Source organism: Leucoraja erinacea, chromosome 39 (assembly GCF_028641065.1).
Source record: "Leucoraja erinacea ecotype New England chromosome 39, Leri_hhj_1, whole genome shotgun sequence".
Taxonomy (NCBI): domain Eukaryota; kingdom Metazoa; phylum Chordata; class Chondrichthyes; order Rajiformes; family Rajidae; genus Leucoraja; species Leucoraja erinaceus.
Window position 1 is genome coordinate 5,922,046 of NC_073415.1, and position 18,344 is coordinate 5,940,389.

Genomic DNA, 18,344 nt, shown 5'->3' on the forward strand with positions numbered 1-18,344 from the left:
TTGGTATTGGCCTTCCATTGTCATGTATGGTGAGATAGTGAAAATATTTGCATGCTATCCAGTCAAATTTTATTATACAAGTACAATCAAGCCATGCATAAGTAATGCAAAAAGAAAAGTACCAGAACACAAAATATTGTGTTAAAACATTGTAGCATTAGAGTCACAGAAAAAGTGCAGTTAAAAATAGTACAAGGTCTGCATTGAGTTAGGTCAGGAGATCGGGAATACACAAATCATTTATTCAACTACATTGTGATCGGGAATACACTGCAGTTTATGAGAGGAGCATTTAATAGTCTGATCACAGACGGGAAAAAGCTGTTCTTGAATCTGGAGTGTGGGAGCACCCAGGTCACGGGGAGAACGTATAAAAAAAGGCATCCAGACAGCACCCGTAGTCAGGATTGAACCCGGGTCTCTGGTGCTGTAAGGCAGCAGCTCTACCGATGGGCCGAATGGCCTAATTCTGCTCCTACACCTTTTGAACTAATGAGATGATTATTAATTATTATTTAATTAATTATTAATTAATTATTAATGATTAATGAGGCATTATTAACTTACTTTTGATCAAATTCAGCGAGCTAACGCGATAATTCCCGATATTTTGGATCTTTAAATCTCCACGGCAAATGTCTGCTGTTCACTTCTGCTGTTTTTCCACTTTCAGTTCCCTCTTGTAATTACCTTACTTTCTATCTTTTTTTTTGCCTGAAAATTTAGGTCGCTGTGCTTCACGGTCACCCCGACTAGCACAGAAAATTTCAGCTCAAAATTCGGCCGTTTTGCATGTTTTTAACGGGTGTGAAAGTGCATGTTTCCCCATTCACTAACATGTACCGAAGTGACATATGTCCTCCAGTTAAAATTTTCGGTCACGTGAGGGGGGATCTACGCTCATTTGACATTTGGTGAAATCACCCTATAATAAAGAATGAACCTTTCACTGCTACAGAAACGTAGCCATAAGTTGAGTTCTGGTCTGGACTGAGAGCAGGTGATAGTGTTGCTCAGGGAACCATTTGCATTGCAAATAGCAAGCACATTATCTGGTTTCATAAATGACCAGGTTAACTGGTTCCTACTGCTCAAACGTCGATAGGAAAATGATGTAGCCCATTCGCAAATGCCTATTTGCATTAAGTTTCATAGGGAATATTTGGGGTAGACTGCTTGGCCATGCTTGGCTTGTATCACGGCTGGATTTGGAAACAACTCTGCCCTGGCAAATGTAGAAGGCAGGCACTGGTTATTGATCGGGGATGATCAGCCATGATCACAATGAATGGCGGTGCTGGCTCGAAGGGCCGAATGACACCTGAACAGCACATTAAAAATATTGGGAAAACACCCTACTGGGCTGTGTGAGGAATGCCATCAATCAGAAACAGTTCAGCATGCCCTAGTTGCATGTAGGAGATACGAGACAGAAAGAGGATTTATGATCATTGAAATGAGGAAAATTGGATTGACAGAAATATCAGTAAAGAACATTCTAGAGTGTGGAGGGAAAGGAAAAGGAATAAAGTTGTTGTTTGATTTCTTGAGGGCCTCTGGGCTTATAAAATGGATCTAATATAAAGACATGAGTACTGTGGAATGAACCCAGAAGGTGGCAGCAATGCAACATTGCCGTAAAACTCCAAAGAAGAAGAAGGGCCGAATGGCCTCCTCCTGCACCTATTTTCTATGTTTCTATGACATTTAGTTGCTCATGTGATTCATCGCTTCTGCCACAAGTGGAGTTGTGGTCATTTATAGATTGGATTGAAGGCGGCTGGTGTGTATGTGTGTGTACAGTACAGTATTTTGTTTGGTTGGATGCTGTGGGTAGTTGATTGCTGTGGGCTGTACTTGCAAGACACACCTTTTCAAGACAGCCCCGTGTGCAGATCCGGGTGTAGACAAGAAGCCTGTGTGAAAACAGACTCGGTCGCAAGCTCAAAGCAGGAGAGGTAGGTAATTTGTTCTGCCTTATAAGTTGTGCATTCATTTTCATTAATGAATGATTAGAATTTTACGATGCAGCCTTTAGCAAGGAAACATTGGCGGATATTGCCCTGAAGTGCCGTTGAATTACTTGCAGAGTTTCAAAGAGTTTTCACATTACTGTGTATAGGGTTTAAACTGCAGATAGACAAAATGCTGGAGTAACTCAGCGGGTCAGGCAGATCCTCTGGAGAAAAGGAGTCAGGGAACATTTCAAGGAAAGAGAATGGGGGTTGAGACCCTTCTTCAGCCAGTCAAAGCGAGCATTCATTTTTCGTTCAATCCACTGTTCCAGCCATTAACTGGCCAAAGCATTTTGAAAATGGGCTAAAATGTATTTAATTGACAAAAGTCCGAAGTGACAGAGAATGGGGAACGTTCCTCGGCTCGGTAGCTTTAATTCAAGAAGTAACTACCTGTATTTAAGGATATTTAAACGTCCAATTCGAGGCCAATGTTGCCAACAGCTGTTACAAGGAGCAGGCGTCGCCTTCACGACCACAACGAAGGGTTGGTGGAAATATCAAAAACCTGGTTGCTGCTAATGTGTCTTTGCCTGGATTTGGTCACTGGGAATCTTTTGCGCATTTGGTTATATCTGGTGATTTAAAACAAAATAGAATGGGAATAAATAGCAGGGAATAAATGGGAATTTGCTGGGAGCTGAGGAGGGAGGCGAGAGACGGCATGGGAGGGAGTAGGAACAGGGGGAGGGGGTGCATACATATGATACAGCCCCCACACACACACACACACACACACACACACACACGGCGTCCCTTCACCTCGTCCCCTCAGCCTCTATAATCCCACTGAACACAGTCTAGGGCTCAACATTGGACGATCTCTCGCCTTAATGGAGACTCGAGTCCCACTGTATCCTTCGCTTCTTTCCCTGTGCTCGCTTTGCCCACATTTACTGTGCAGCATATCTCTCCCTCTCCCTCTCCTCCCCAACCACCCCCCCCTCCTCCTTCACCCCTCCCCTCTCTTTCCCCCCTCCCCTCTCTTTCCCCCCTCCCCCTCTCTTCCCCCCTCCCCTCTCTTTCCCCCCTCCCCCCCCCTCTTCTTTCCCTCCCCCCCTCTTCTCCCCCCCCCCCCCTCCTCCTCCCCCCTCCCCTCTCTCTCCCCCCCTCCCTCTCTCTCCCCCCCTCCCCTCTCTTCTCCCCCCCTCTCTCTTCTCCCTCCCCCCCTCTCCTCATCCCCCCCTCCCCCCCTCTCTTCCCCCCCCCCCCTCTCCTCCCCCCCCTCCCCCTCCCTCCCCCCCTCCCCTCCCCCTCCCCCCCCCTCCCCCCCCCCCCCCACTCCCCTCTCTCTCTTTCCCCCCCTCTCTCCCCCTCTCTCCCCCTCTCCCCCCTCCCCTCTCCCCCCTCTCCTCCCCTCTCTTTCTCTCTCTCCCTTTTCCCCCTCTCTCCTTCCCTCCTCTTTCTCCCTCTCTTCATCTCTTCCCCCCTCTCCCCCCCCCTCCCCCCTCCCCCCCCCCCCCCCCTCTCTCCTCCCCCCTATTCCCCTCCCCTTCCCCCTCCCCCTCCCCTCTCTTCTCCCCCTCCCCCCTTGCCTCTTCCCCCACCCCCCTTGCCCTCTTCTCCCCTTCCCTCTTCCTCTCCCCCCTTCCCCTTTGTCCACCCCCTCTCCCTCTCTCCCCCATCCGGCGACCTGTTTAACAATCTTCTCAATGGCGAGTGATTAATGTAATATGGGCGCTGCTGGCTCCTTGTATTGGGTGCGGTTTCCTCTAGTTAGTCAGTCTGCCTTGTCCCACTGCCGCCTCCCGTCAAGTCCCGCACCGGCACACACCCTGTCCCCTGAAAGGCTGCCGTTGACAAGCATGTCATTAAGTCGAGTGCAGTGTAAAGTTACGAGAGGCTGAACGGCTTGGGTAATAGGGAGAGTCACGTTAGAGTCAAACCACAATGAGACCGGCTCTTCAGCTGCACTGCACACCTACATACCTGTCCGAGTGTCTTTGAAATGTTCAGTACCTGTCTCAACTACATCCTCTGGCAGTATGTTCCAGATACCCATCACCAAAGATCACAGAGCCCTCTATGATCTTTGCCCATCGCCCTTTGTGTGAAAAAGTTGCCCCTCAGCTTCCGATGAAATCTTTCCCCTCTCACCTTAAACCCATGTCTTCTGGTTCCTGGGCTTTTTAAACATTCTTCATGGAAACATGTCCGTCGGCCCAACTTGCCCATGCTGACCATGATGCCCCATCTACACTAGTCCCACCTGCCCCTATTTAGCCCATATCCCCCGAATCCTACCCTATCCACGCATGTGTCCAAATGTCTGTTAAATGTTTTTATAGGACATAGAAAATAGGTGCAGAAGGAGGCCATTTGGCCCTGCACTGCCATTCATTGTGATCATGGCTGATCATCCACAATCAATAACCCCTGCCTACCTTCTCCCCATATCCCTTGATTCCACTAACCCCTAGAGCTCTATCTAACTCTCTCTTAAATCCATCCAGTGATTTGGCCTCCATTGCCCTCTGTGGCAGGGAATTCAACAAATTCACAACTCTCTGGGCGAAAAAGTTTTTCCTCATCTCAGTTTTAAATGGTCTCCCCTTTATTCTTAGACTGTGTGGCCCCTGGTTCTGGACTCGCCCAACATTGGAAACATTTTTCCTGCATCTAGCTTGTCCAGTCCTTTTGTAATTTTATATGTTTCTCTAAGATACCCTCTCATCCTTCTAAGCTCAAGTGAATACAAGCCCAGTCTTTCCAATCTTTCCTCATGTGACAGTCCCGCCATCCCGGGGATTAAACTAGTGAACCTACGCTGCACTGCCTCAATCACAAGGATGTCCTTCCTCAAATTAGGAGACCAAAACTGCACACAATACTCCAGACCCCCCCCAGGTTAGGGTAGCCTATATCAGTTTGGTTTAGTTTAGAGATACAGCACGGAAACAGATCCTGCAGCCGCACCGACCAGCGATCCATGCACACTAGCACCATCCCACACACTAGGGCCAATTTGCAATTTTTACTGAAGCCAGTTAACCTACAAACCTGCATGTCTGCAATGCAGGGGGTAAACTGGAGAAAGCCCATGCGGGTCATGGGGAGACTGTACAGGCAGCACCCGTAATCAGGATTGAACCTGGGTCTCTGCAACTCTGCTGCTGCCCCGGTTTAAGTGAGGGGATCTAAGGGCATTTTTTACTCAGACTTGGGCAAGTCTATGTTTTGAGAGGGGGCTCCAGTTGTAAGTGGGCATCCATCCCCACTAGAAGGTGGCACGCCTAATAGAGCTGCTGCCTCACAGCCCCAGGGACACAGGTTCGATCCTGACATCCGGTGCTGTCAGCATGGAGTTTTGCTGTTTTCCCTGTGATTGTGTGGGTTTTCTCCTGGTGCTTTGGTTTCAAGATTCAAGAGAGTTTATTGTCATGTGCCCCAGATAGGACAATGAAATTCTTGCTTTGCTTCAGCACAACAGGACATAGTAGGCATAAATAAATACAGAACAGATCAGTGTGTCCATATACCACTGAATATATATATATATATATACACACACATAAATAAACAGATAAAGTGCAATGGGCTATTAATGATTAGAGTTTTGTTTGAGTTGAGTTTAATAGCCTGATGGCTGTGGGGAAGCAGCTATTCCTGAACCTGGATGTTGCAGATTTCAGGCACCTGTACATTCTACCTGCTACATCCCAAAGATATGCGTGTTTGGAGGTCAATTGGCTTCGGTGAATTGCCCCTCGTGTGTTTGGGAGGGGGTGGATGTGATGTGAAAGTGGGCTGGGTCTATGTCCCCACATTGTAAACACAGGACGCTCCTCAGAAATTGCCGCAAGCGTTGCAGATGCTGTGGTGATAATGTATTTGCAAACTCCTTTGGAGAAATGTGGACATGTTGTACTTCAATAGCAAATCACCACACCCCAGTATCGCACTAAAACTACACTAGAAAACAGCTCTAAATGGTTCTTAAAGATTAACCAACAATTGTTAATAGGTTTGCAAACACCGCCCTAATTGGAATCTCAGGGGCAAGGTTTTTCACTCAGAGGGCAATTCATATCTGGAACGAAATGCCAGAGGAAGCTGTGGAAGTGGACAAAAATGATGGCTTTGATAAGACATTTGGATGATGTATTGGAGTTTGGATGGGGGGAGAGGGATATAGACAAAATGCTTGCAAATGAGATTAGTCCAAAATTCCAACATGGTTGGCATGAGCCAAAGGGCTTATTTCCGTATCCGTTTTAGTTTAGAGATACAGCACGGAAACAGGCCCTTCGGCCCACTGAATCAGCGCCAACCAGCGATCCCCGTACACTAACACAATTCTACACACCAGGAACAATTTACAATTTTAACAAAACCAATTAACCTACAAACCTGTATGTCTTTGGAGTGGGGGAGGAAACTGGAGCACCCGGAGAAAACCCACGCAATCACGGGGAGAACGAACAAACTCCGTACAGACAACACTCCCATAGTCAGGATCGAACCCGGGTCTCTGGCGCTGTAAGGCAGCAACTCTACTGCTGCGCCACAGTGCCAGCCTAGCTCTCTGCCTAGTTTTTACACCTATGTTAGAAAGGCATCGAAGATAGACACAAAGTTCTGGAGTAACTCGACAGGGCAGGTAGCATCTCTGGAGAAATGGGTAGGTGATGTTTGGGGTCTGAACCCTTCTTCAGACTGGAAAATGAGAACTTCAAGGTAGGCATACCTTGATCAGCGTTTGCTGTCGAGCAGATAAAATATGTAGGAAGGACCTGCAGATGCTGGTTTGACTGGAGTCTGAAGAAGGGTTCCGATCCGAAACGTCATCTATTCCCTTTTCTCCAGAGATGTTGCCTGGTCTACCGTTACACCAGCATTTTGTGTCCATATTCAGTGTAAACCAGCACCTGTAGTTCTTTCTTTCACATTTGGAAAGGCACCTCCCTGGTTGAATTCACGAGCAAGTAAGGAGCCTATAGTTCAGGTACAGGAAGCAGGGACAATTTGCATCCACTCCCGTGCCTGGGGATGGTGAAGTTAATTGGAATATTACTGCTAAACAAGCTAGGGGCCCGTTGTACTAGAGGGGAGGTCCTGCCATGGATAGAAGGTTGACTGACTGGCGGAAGTCAAAGAATGGGAATAAAGGGGGACATAGAAAATAGAAAATAGGTGCAGGAGTAGGCCATTCGGCCCTTCGAGTCTGCACCGCCATTCAATATGATCATGGCTGATCATCCAACTCAGTATCCCGTACCTGCCTTCTCTCCATACCCCCTGATCCCTTTAGCCACAAGGGCCACATCTAACTTCCTTTTAAATATAGCCAATGAACTATATAGCCAATCAACTACCATCTGTGGCAGAGAATTCCACAGATTCACCACTCTCTGTGTGGGAAAAAAAAATTCTGATCTCGGTCCTAAAAGACTTCCCCCTTATCCTTAAACTGTGACCTGTTGTTCTGGACTTCCCCAATAGCGGGAACAATCTTCCTGCATCTAGCCTGTCCAACCCCTTAAGAATTTTGTAAGTTTCTATGAGATCCTCCAAATTGAATCTTCCAACTTGTCCAGTTGGCTGCCGGTGACTAGTGGTGTTCCACAGGGGTGGGTGTAGCGTCCACATTGTACTTTTCACATTGTACTGTAATGATTTGGATAATAGAATCTGACCAAGGGTCCCAGCCCCCAAACATCACCCATTCCTTTTTCCCCAGAGATGCTGCCTAACCCGCTGAGTTACTGCAGCATTTTGTGCCTATCTTTGGATGAGGGCTTTGTGGATGATACGAAGATAAATGGAGCTGCAGGTTGTATAGAGGAAGCAGGGACTCTGCAGAATGACTTGGACAGGTTGGGAGAGAGAGCAAAGAAATGGCAAATGGAATACAGCGCTGCAGAATGTCTGGTCTTGGCTTTTGGTCGATGAAATAATGGTGTAGACTACTTTCTAAAAGCCCTGTCCCACTGTACGAGTTCATTCCAAGAGCTCTCCCGAGTTTGCCCTGATTCGAACTCGGAGATTTACGGTAATGGCCACTCGTCGGTACTCGGGGGCTCTCATGGACATTTTTCAACATGTTGAAAAATCTTCACGAGCCTTACCGTGCTTACCTGCCATTAGCGAGTCTTCCCGAGTATCTGCCATTGGCGCTAAGAGACGTCCCCGAGCTCCGACGTACCCGCTACATTCATTCTTCGTGCTTACCACGAGTTTGATTTTTTTTTTAAACTCGGGAGAGCTCTTGGAATGAACTCGTACCGTGGGACAGGGCTTTAAATGGGGAGAGGGCCAGGAATCAAAGGTGCAAAGGTTTTGGGGAGCGCTGGTGCAGGATGATGTTTGATGGAGTTCTTTGAGGATGTGACATAATACGATAAACTTTATTCATCCCCTGAGGGAAGTTGGTCTGCCAACAGTCACAACACACAAGGTACACAAAAACTTGAAATTACAAGTGTAAAGAAAAGAAAAGGCTGAGCAACAGCACCTAGACTGGAACGAAGAGGTCCTTCTGCAGTTGTACAGAGCCCTAGTGAGACCACACCTGGAGCATTGTGTGCAGTTTTGGTCCCCTACTTTGAGGAAGGACATTCTTGCTATTAAGGGAGCCCAGCGTAGGTTCACAAGGTTAATTCCCGGGATGGCGGGACTGTCATATGCTGAGAGAATGGAGCAGCTGGGCTTGTACACTCTGGAGTTTAGAAGGATGAGAGGAGATCTCATTGAAACATATAAGATTGTAAAGGGTTTGGACACGCTAGAGACAGGAAACATGTTCCCGATGTTGGGGGATTCCAGAACCAGGGGCCACAGTTTAAGAATAAGGGGAAAGCCATTTAGAACGGAGACGAGGAAACACTTTTTCTCACAGAGAATAGGGAGTCTGTGGAATTCTCTGCCTCAGAGGGCGGTGGAGGCCGGTTCTCTGGATGCTTTCAAGAGAGAGTTAGATAGGGCTCTTAAAGATAGCGGAGTCAGGGGATATGGGGAGAAGGCAGGAACGGGGTACTGATTGGGAATGATCAGCCATGATCGCATTGAATGGCGGTGCTGGCTCGAAGGGCCGAATGGCCTCCTCCTGCACCTATTGTCTATTGGATGTAGAACCAGGAAGATTTATGTCTATTAAACTTCAGTGATACCCAACAAGACAGAGCACATTGGAGAGAAGGAATGGGTGACATATTGTCTATTGAATAAACGTACAAACACTGGCTTATCCCCTGGGCAGAGGATTCGGAACTAGAGCACACACACACACACACACACACACACACACACACACACACACACACACACACACACACACACACACACACACACACACACACACCCACACACACACACACACACACACACACACACACACACACACACACACACACACACACACACACACACACACCCACACACACACACACACACACACACACACACACACACACACACACACACACACACACACACACACACACACACACACACACACACACACACACTCTCTGGGCCTCTCGTTGTTCTTCCATCCCTGCCTCCATGCCGGGTCCCCCAATGAGGTAGACTGGGAGATCGGGGATGCATCCTTGGTCTTTGAGAGAGGGAGATAAACCAGTCGCATTACCACGTGCATTACGATGCATTGGGGCGAGTTGAGGCCGCAACTGTTGCTCGGTTCTCTGACTCTGGGTGGGACAGCTGCAGGTAGAGTCACCATCATGTTACATCTTGCTCAGGAGGGGAGTTGGACGCTGCAGGTCCCGGGCGTTTCCCTCTGTCTATAAGGTTAAGCCTGTCCTGACATCTCCGTTCGAAAGGTGACAGGATGCTGGAGTAACTCAGCGGATCTGGCAGCACCTCTATAGAACACGGATAGGTCTTCACACACCTTAGTTGGTTCTGTGTTGTTTTCTTTGATTGCGTGGGGCCAGACATTGCCAAAATCACATCCTGCTCTTAAAATTCATTAGATCTCTAGGGCGGCACGGTGGTGCAGCAGTAGAGTTGTTGCCTTACAGGGCCAGAAATCTGGTTCAATCCTGACTACGGGTGCTATCTGTACGGAGTTTGTATTTTCTCCCCGTGACCTGCGTGGGTTTTCTATGGGATCTCCTGTTTCCTCCCACAATCCAAACATACAGGTTTGTAGGCTAATTGGCTTGGTAAAATTGTAAATGACGCCTAGTGTGTGTGTAGGATGGTGTTAGCGTGCGGGGATCGCTGGTCGGCGCGGACTCGGTGGGCCGAAGGACCTGATCTTTAGAAAAAATCTTCATTCCCTCAGAGGAAAAAATCTTCAGCTAAGACTTGTTGTTGAGCTGATCTGGGGATTGGATCATCGTACATAGAAACATAGAAGGTAGACAAAAGTGCTGGAGAAACTCAGCGGGTACAGCAGCATCTATGGAGCCAAGGAAAAAGGCAACGTTTTGGGCCGAAACCCTTCTTCAGAAGCATAGAAAATAGGTGCAGGAGTAGGCCATTCGGCCCTTCGAGCCAGCACCGCCATTCAATATGATCATGGCTGATCATTCAAAATCAGTAGCCCGTTCCTGCTTTCTCCCCATATCGCTTGATTCCTTTAGCCCTAAGAGCTAAGTGTGACTCTCTTGAAAATATCCAGTGAATTGGCTTCCACTGCCTTCTGTGGCAGATGATTCCACCCTCGCTCTTGCTCCACTGATGATGGGTTATTGATGTAGTGGCACTAAATAATGTCCCTGCTCATGTTGCATTCTGTTATGGAGACAGAAAGCTAGGACATCATTTGGCAATTTGCATGTGTTTTGTTTTAAGTCTCTGAAGACTCAAAGTTCTGACTCGTGTCACGAAATGAGATGAATCAGCTTGGACCATAAGACTAAGTTTAGTTTGGCTTCGAGATACAGCGCAGTTACAGGACCTTTGGCCCACCGCAACACAAGTTTCAACACAGGTCCACGCCAACCAGCGATCTCCATGCACAAACACTATCCTACGCGCTGAGGCCAATTTACAATTTTTTCACCGGAAATGGCTGTTTGGCCCCTCTTATCTCGTCTGACATTCAAGGGGTTAATTGTTGGTCTTCTACCCAATGACAATATCCTGCCCTAACTCCTTCTCCCTTTATATCTGAGGATGTCCTCAATAATTTAAACCTCCGCTCCCCTCTTTGGAGAATGCCAACACTTTCCACTCTCATGGAAACATAGAATATAGGTGCAGGAGTAGGACATTGTATGTGTCCGTGTGTGTAAGACATTCCTTGCATGTGTCGTCATCATCAGCGGTCACTCGAAACGAGTATGACTGTCCTCTCATGGAGGATGCTTGTGCGTGACTTTGTTTAACGTGGGGAGACTGGTGCACAGACAGCCACCACACGGTCCTTGATAGATCTGGGTCAGGATCCAGTGGCATGGAGTCCAAGATGACCGGAGACCCTTTTCTGCTGCAGCCTTCCCAGCCGTTGTGACGCTCCACTAAGGTCAGCCATCGTCCTCCGCCTGTTCCACCGTTGAGGTCTTGGTTGGATTGCTCTTTGTCAGAGACCTCCCCCTCGACCTTACCGCCATGGGTGGCCCTACCAGGAGCATAGCTCCAGATGGCATCGCTCTCAGGATCTCAGGTCCACCACGCCAAGGTGACAATCCATGGACAAGACCTTGTATGTGTACATACTTGACCAATAAACATATTCATTATTTGGCCCTTCGAGCCAGCAACACCATATAATATGATCATGGCTTATCATCCAGAATCAGTACCCCATTCCTACTTTCTAACCATATCCCTTGATTCTGTTAGCAATCACCTGTGAAGAAATCTCTTCTCATCTCAGGAATGAATAAGCCAAATGATGAATCGGGTCATGAGGGTCCTGACCTGAAACGTCACCTATCCATGTTCTCCAGAGATGCTGCCTGACCCTCTGAGTTACTCCAGCACTCTGTGAAACGCCACCTATCCATGTTCTCCAGAGGTGCTGCCTGACCCGCTGAGTTACTCCAGCACTCTGTGAAACGCCACCTCTCCATGTTCTCCAGAGATGCTGCCTGACCCTCTGAGTTACTCCAGCACTCTGTGAAACGTCACCTCTCCATGTTCTCCAGAGATGCTGCCTGGCCCGCTGAGTTACTCCAGCACTCTGTGAAACACCACCTCTCCATGTTCTCCAGAGGTGCTGCCTGACCCTCTGAGTTACTCCAGCACTCTGTGAAACATCACCTATCCATGTTCTCCAGAGATGCTGCCTGACCCGCTGAGTTACTCCAGCACTTTGTACTTTTTTTTTGCAAACCAGCATCTGCATTTGTGTTAACCAACATTTGGTTGACAAACCAAATATTTGTCATGGGATTGAGTCCCTTCTGTATCAAACCCTCCAAGCATTTTTCAACACATTGATGCAATCACCTCTCATTAGTTTAAACTCCAAGGATATTATTTATAATGTAAAATAACCCGTCCCCACCCTATGAATTAACCCAGTGAATCTCTGCTACACCTTCTATTGTGGTTAGGAAGCCTGCATCTGCCAACAATATCCTAGCTTCAGTCTTTGCAGGGCCCTGCAGGGTGTCAGAGGTTATCGGGAGACAGTAGGAGAATGAGGTTCGGAGGGAGATATGATTGAATGGCGTAGTAGATTTGATGGGCCGAATGGCCTAATTCTACTCCTGTTCCTTATGACCTTATGACATCTTTATTGGAGTCGGAGAATTTGCACAGTACAGAAACAGACCCATCAGCCCATCAAGTGAGATAGGATCCTGGGGGAGGGGTGGGGGGGCTTTTTCACTTACGTAGTTTTGTGTGTTATCCACTCAAATGATATATCATACCACAATCATATACACATCATACTACATGACATCAGTGTAGAGTTGCTGCCTTACAGCGCCAGAGACCCGTTTGATCCTGACCACGGCTGCCGTCTGTACTGTGTTTGTACGTTCTCCCCGTGACCTGCATGGGTTTTCTCCGGGATCTCCGGTTTCCTCCCACACTCCAAAGACGTGCAGGTTTGCAGGTTAATTGGCTTTGGTAGATTGTAAATTGTCCCTAGTGTTAGTGAGCGGGGATCGCTGATCAACACTGGTGGAGAAATTACAAATGGCAAACATGTACTTGTACCTAAAGATGTCAAAGGGAAAGCAGAAAAATATGCCAAAGAATCTCTTGAGGAAGATGATGAATCTGACAAAGCCAACATGTAATTAGCTTTCCTAATATACAGTGCTGTTTGTAATGACTCCTGCCTTTTTATTATTAAAAGCTGAAATCACAGCAATTTTTAAAAATTTAATAAAAAGGGAGCTAGATGTGGCCCTTGTGGCTAAAGGGATCAGGGGGTATGGAGAGAAGACAGGTACGGGATACTGAGTTGAATGATCATATTGAATTGCGGTGCAGGCTCGAAGGGCTGAATAGCCTCTACTCCTGCACCTATTTTCTATGTTTCTATGACGCGGTCTCGGTGTTCCTCGCTGTATCGTTAAACCATGCTAATTCCTAGCAGCACCATTGTAAGTCTGTGGGACTTGGGACACGATCCAGGGATATGACTAACACCATTTTCTTGATGAAGTCAGGTCATTTCTGCAGGCCATTTCATCTACCATGTCTGTCTTAACTTGCCCCAACCGTAGCTCTCTCTACAGAAACATCGCTGCACAAACTGCTGTTCCCAATATGTGCACAACAATGCAAGCACACTCTATTTGTAAACCTGCTTATTATCCTGTAAAAGGTACACAAAAAAGCCGGAGAAACTCAGCGGGTGCAGCAGCATCTATGGAGCGAAGGAAATGGGCAACGTTTAAATGAAGATAATAAAGAAAGCATTGAACCATTATCTACGACATTTTCTATATGCTGATGCAATTATTAGATACAAAAGGGAATTGTATAAATTCTTGAAGACTGAGGTGCTGTGGAAATTGGAAATGGGGTTTACAGGATAACAGGAGTCTGAAGAACTGCCCATTCCATCTAGACTTAAAACCTATTTCTACTCACAAGTGTTTCTTGAGGTCCTCTGAGGGAGCGCTGTATGTATGTATGTATTTATGTATGTATTGTTAGATCTATGTACCACTGTATGTGGCACGTTAGTACCTGCACTAATGTAAAGCACTTTGGTCAATGAGCTGTTTTTAAATGTGCTATAGAAATAAAATTGACTTGACTTGACTAGTCAGGGTTGGAAGTTTAGTTTCAGTTAGTTTAGTTTGGAGATACAGCACGGAAACATGCCCTTCGGACTCAGAGACCGCACCGACCAGCGATACCCGCACACTAGTGCTATACTACACACACTAGGGACAATTGCAACCTTGAGCAAAGCCGAACAACCTACAAACCTGGACGTCTTTGGAGTGTGGGCGGAAACCGGAGCACCCGTGGTCACAGGGAGAAGGTACAAACTCCCTACAGACAGCAACCGTGGTCGGATTCGGACCGAGGTCTCTGGTGCTGTAGGGCAGCAACTCTACCGCTGCACTGAACTGTTCAATGGAAAGATGTGAGGGCTTTGGCGAATTTGCTGTAGGTCTTCCTGAACGTGTCAACGCAAGTAGATAGTGTGGGAAAGAAGGCACTGGGTATACTTGCCTTCATCGGTCAGGGCACTGAGTACCAGACCCATTTCAGGAAAGATGTAGAGGTATGAGAAAGAGTGTAGCGGAGGGTTATTAGAATGTTGCCTGGATTAGAGTTATTAGCGATAAAGGGATATTGGTCAAATGTGGATTGTATGTATCCTCTGAAGCATTGGCGGTTGAGTGGAGACCTGGACTTCTGAGAGGCATGGATAGGTTAGTAGACGGTCAGAACTTTTATCTCGAGGAGGATCGATGGTCGGCGTGGACTCTGTGGGCTGAAGGACCTGTTCCCATGCTGTATTTCTAAACTAAACTGGAACGTGAATATGCACACCTCCTGTTTCAGAGACAGTTTGTTCCCAGCTGTTATCAGGCAACTGAATCTACCAAAACTAGAGAGAGTCCTCAACTACCATCTTGGTAACCATCGAACTATCTTTGATCGGACTTTGCTGGCTTTACCTTGCACTAAATGTTATTCCCTTATCATGTATCTGTACACTGTAAATGGCTCGATTGTAATAATGTATGGTCTCCGTTGACTGGTTGGGACGCAACAGAAGCTTTTAACTGTACCTTGGTGTAAACGTGACCAACAAAACTAAACTGAGTTAAACTAGACATCATCATTGTTGAGAACATCAACAGGCACGGTGCCTTACAATGCTATGTACGACAGTGATCTGAGAGAATGGAGCGGCTGGGCTTGTACACTCTGGAGTTTACAAGGATGAGAGGGATTCTTATTGAAACATATAAGATTGTTAAGGGTTTGGACACGCTAGAGGCAGGAAACATGTTCCCAATGTTGGGGGAGTCCAGAACCAGGGGCCACAGTTTAAGAATAAGGGGTAAGCCATTTAGAACGGAGACGAGGAAACACTTTATCACACAGAGGGTTGTGAGTCTGTGGAATTCTCTGCCTCGGAGGGCGGTGGAGGCCGGTTCTGTGGATACTTTCAAGAGAGAGCTAGATAGGGCTCTTACAGATAGCGGAGTCAGGGGATATGGGGAGAAGGCAGGGAACGGGGTACTGATTGGGGATGATCAGCCATGGTCACATTGAATGGCGGTGCTGGCTCGAAGGGCCGAATGGCCTACTCCTGCACCTATTGACTATTGTCTATTGATCGCAACTTCTACTGAAGTGTGGATGGCTGTCGGCTCGCTAGAAGCTCATCCGACCTTTGACAGCTCTTGTTTTTGGTCCTGCTGGGGGTCCACAGCCCCCTCCTAACCTGGCAAACCAGGTGGGGGAGACGGTTTTGTCACCGACTATCTCACCAGAACTAAACTAAACTAAAAATCCCACTAAACCTTCACTATCCACGTACCTTGTCCAAATGTGTTTTAAATGGGCGGACTGAATTCTCCATGCAGTTTGTGAGGGTGTGTCAGACATTGTTCAGGCTTCCCAATCAGATGGCTCTTGCATCAGAAAGAATGATGTGGAGTTCCCCACCTTGTGATAATGTGACTTGGCCTAATGTTGATGGGACTGAGAGTAAACAAACTGCAGCAAACAGTGCAAACGCCACATAGGCAGTGCAAACACAGCACCTCTTTAGTGCAATAAACTTCATCTGCCACTTTAGAATCATAGTCATAGAGTCATATGGCGTGGAAACAGGCCCTTCGGCCCAACTTGCCCATGCCGACCAACATGCCCCATCTACACAGTCACACCTGGAGGTCTGGATGAAGAGTTCCTGCCAGGCTTTGGATAATTTAACTAGGCCTCTTCCCATAGAGTCATATGGTGTGGAAACAGGCCCTTCAGCCCAACTTGCCCACCCAGCCCAACATGCCCACCCTGACTATGGGTGCTGTCTGTGCGGAGTCTGTTTGTTCTACCCGTGACTGGCTTCTTACTGTTAATTGGCAATTTACAGAGGGCCAATTAACCTACAAACCCGCACGTCTTTGTGATGTGGGAGGCACCTGGAGCAAACTCACAGTCACTGTGCTGCCTTGAATCCCACCGCCTTTGGGATGTGGTGATTTACTGAGGCCCTGCTGAAACATCTGTCGAGAACATTATGCCCCAATAATGGATTGATGTTCCCATAATCCTAAATGCATGATGCAGTGTAGATATTACATCATGGGAACAGGCTCTTCGGCCCATCTAGTCTCTGCCGACCATCGATTCGCACTAGTCCCATGTTATCCCCCACTTTCTCATCCACTTCTAATGTTAGGCGGTAATTTGCAGAAGCCAATTAATCTGCTAACCCACACGTCTTTGGGATGTGGGAGGAAAAAGGAGCGCCCGGACAAAACCTACGTGGACACAGGGAGAGCATGAAACTCCGTACAGGCAGCACCCGAGGTCAGGATCGAACCTGGGTCCCGTTGTAGTGTCAGTCTTTCTAATGACGCTGTGGGAATGTTTCCATCTTTTATTCTGCGTTTACCCCTTGTCGATGCAGGTGGGATGTCCGTGACAGTGTTGGCATCAGGAGGTGGAAGTTGGTCTTTCAGTGAAATAAACTGTGTGGCGCTGCACTGATGTAGCAAAGTTTTGCCAAGAAAATAACTATCGGGGAAAAAAATGGTTTTCTGCTTGAATCAGGCTTTTTCCAGACTGCAGATGGTGAAGCGAGCCAGCTGGCAGATACCCTGCTGTACTGCAGACCATTAAACTGTGCCACAGCGGGTAGAGCTGCTGCCTCACAGTGCCAGAGACCCCGGTTCAATCCTGAGCACGATGGATAAAATTTCATTCATCCCCGGAGGGAAATTGGTCTGCCAACAGTCATAAGACACAAAGGTAGACAAAAATGCTGGAGAAACTCAGCGGGTGAGGCAGCATCTATGGACCTAGTTGGGTCTTCTTCAGACATAAGACCCAACTAGGTGCACGAAAGCTTGAAATCAAAATTAAATTGAAAGTAATTTGATATTAGCAAAATACTGTGATATAACAGCATTGGGATGAAACTGGGGGTCAGGCAGCCTCCTGCATGGTGTGGGTGTGAGCATTGACATCTAGACCCTTTCCCTCCAGCAGATGGCCTCTGCAAATGACACCAAGCCAGCGCCGAAAGATGCTGCGGACCAGAACTTCGACTACATGTTTAAGTTGCTCATCATCGGCAACAGCAGCGTAGGCAAGACCTCGTTTCTCTTCCGCTACGCCGATGACTCCTTCACGTCTGCCTTCGTCAGCACCGTGGGCATTGACTTCAAGGTGAAGACCGTCTACCGGAACGAGAAGAGGGTGAAGCTTCAGATATGGGTACGTACGTGCTCCTCAAACCCTTTCCTCCCGCATTTCGTTGGGCGTTGGGCGGCACGGTGGAGCAGCGGTAGAGTTGCTGCCTCACAGCGCCAGAGGCCCGGGTTCAATCCCGACTACAAGTGCTGTCTGTACGGAGTATGTACGTTCTCCCCGTGACCTGCCTGGGTTTTCTCCGGGATCTCCTGTGTCCTCCCACACTCCAAAGGCGTGCAGGTTTGTAGGTTAATTAGCTTTGGTGAAGATTGTAAATGTCACCTGTGCCTTGGGTAGCATTAGTGCGCGGGGATCGCTGGTTGGCGTAGACTCGGTGGGCCGAAGGGCCTGTTTCTGCGCTGTATCTCTAAACTAAGAAGCAGTAATCGTTCGAAAGTGATGGCAATTAAACCTTTCACCATTGAGAGTGGAAGCTAAAGATAGGTGGGTGGCAGGAGAGTGGGTAGAGGGTGAGGGAGTGGATGGGAGCCTCCTTCAACATCTTATCCTTCTCCCAACGGCTCAGCGATACCTCAGTATCACTTGTGGAGGGAGGCCTGG

The 18,344-nt window shown here is 47.7% G+C and overlaps 1 protein-coding gene across 3 annotated transcripts in view; it reads left to right on the forward strand.

The window, feature by feature from the left end:
- Positions 1-1,754: 1,754 nt before the first annotated feature.
- The window catches only part of rab3da (RAB3D, member RAS oncogene family, a), a 35,382-nt gene continuing 18,792 nt past the window's right edge, over positions 1,755-18,344 (forward strand). For 2 of the 3 annotated variants that reach the window (XR_008726359.1, XM_055664185.1), the window contains exons 1-2: positions 1,758-1,958; positions 17,580-17,807. Coding sequence is in view for 2 of the 3 variants with exons in the window: in XM_055664185.1 (XP_055520160.1) it covers positions 17,580-17,807 (228 nt within the window). In the remaining variant the exon portion in view is untranslated. Of the gene's footprint in view, positions 1,959-17,576; positions 17,808-18,344 lie in introns of all 3 variants that reach the window. The other variant, XM_055664186.1, reaches the window with a different exon arrangement.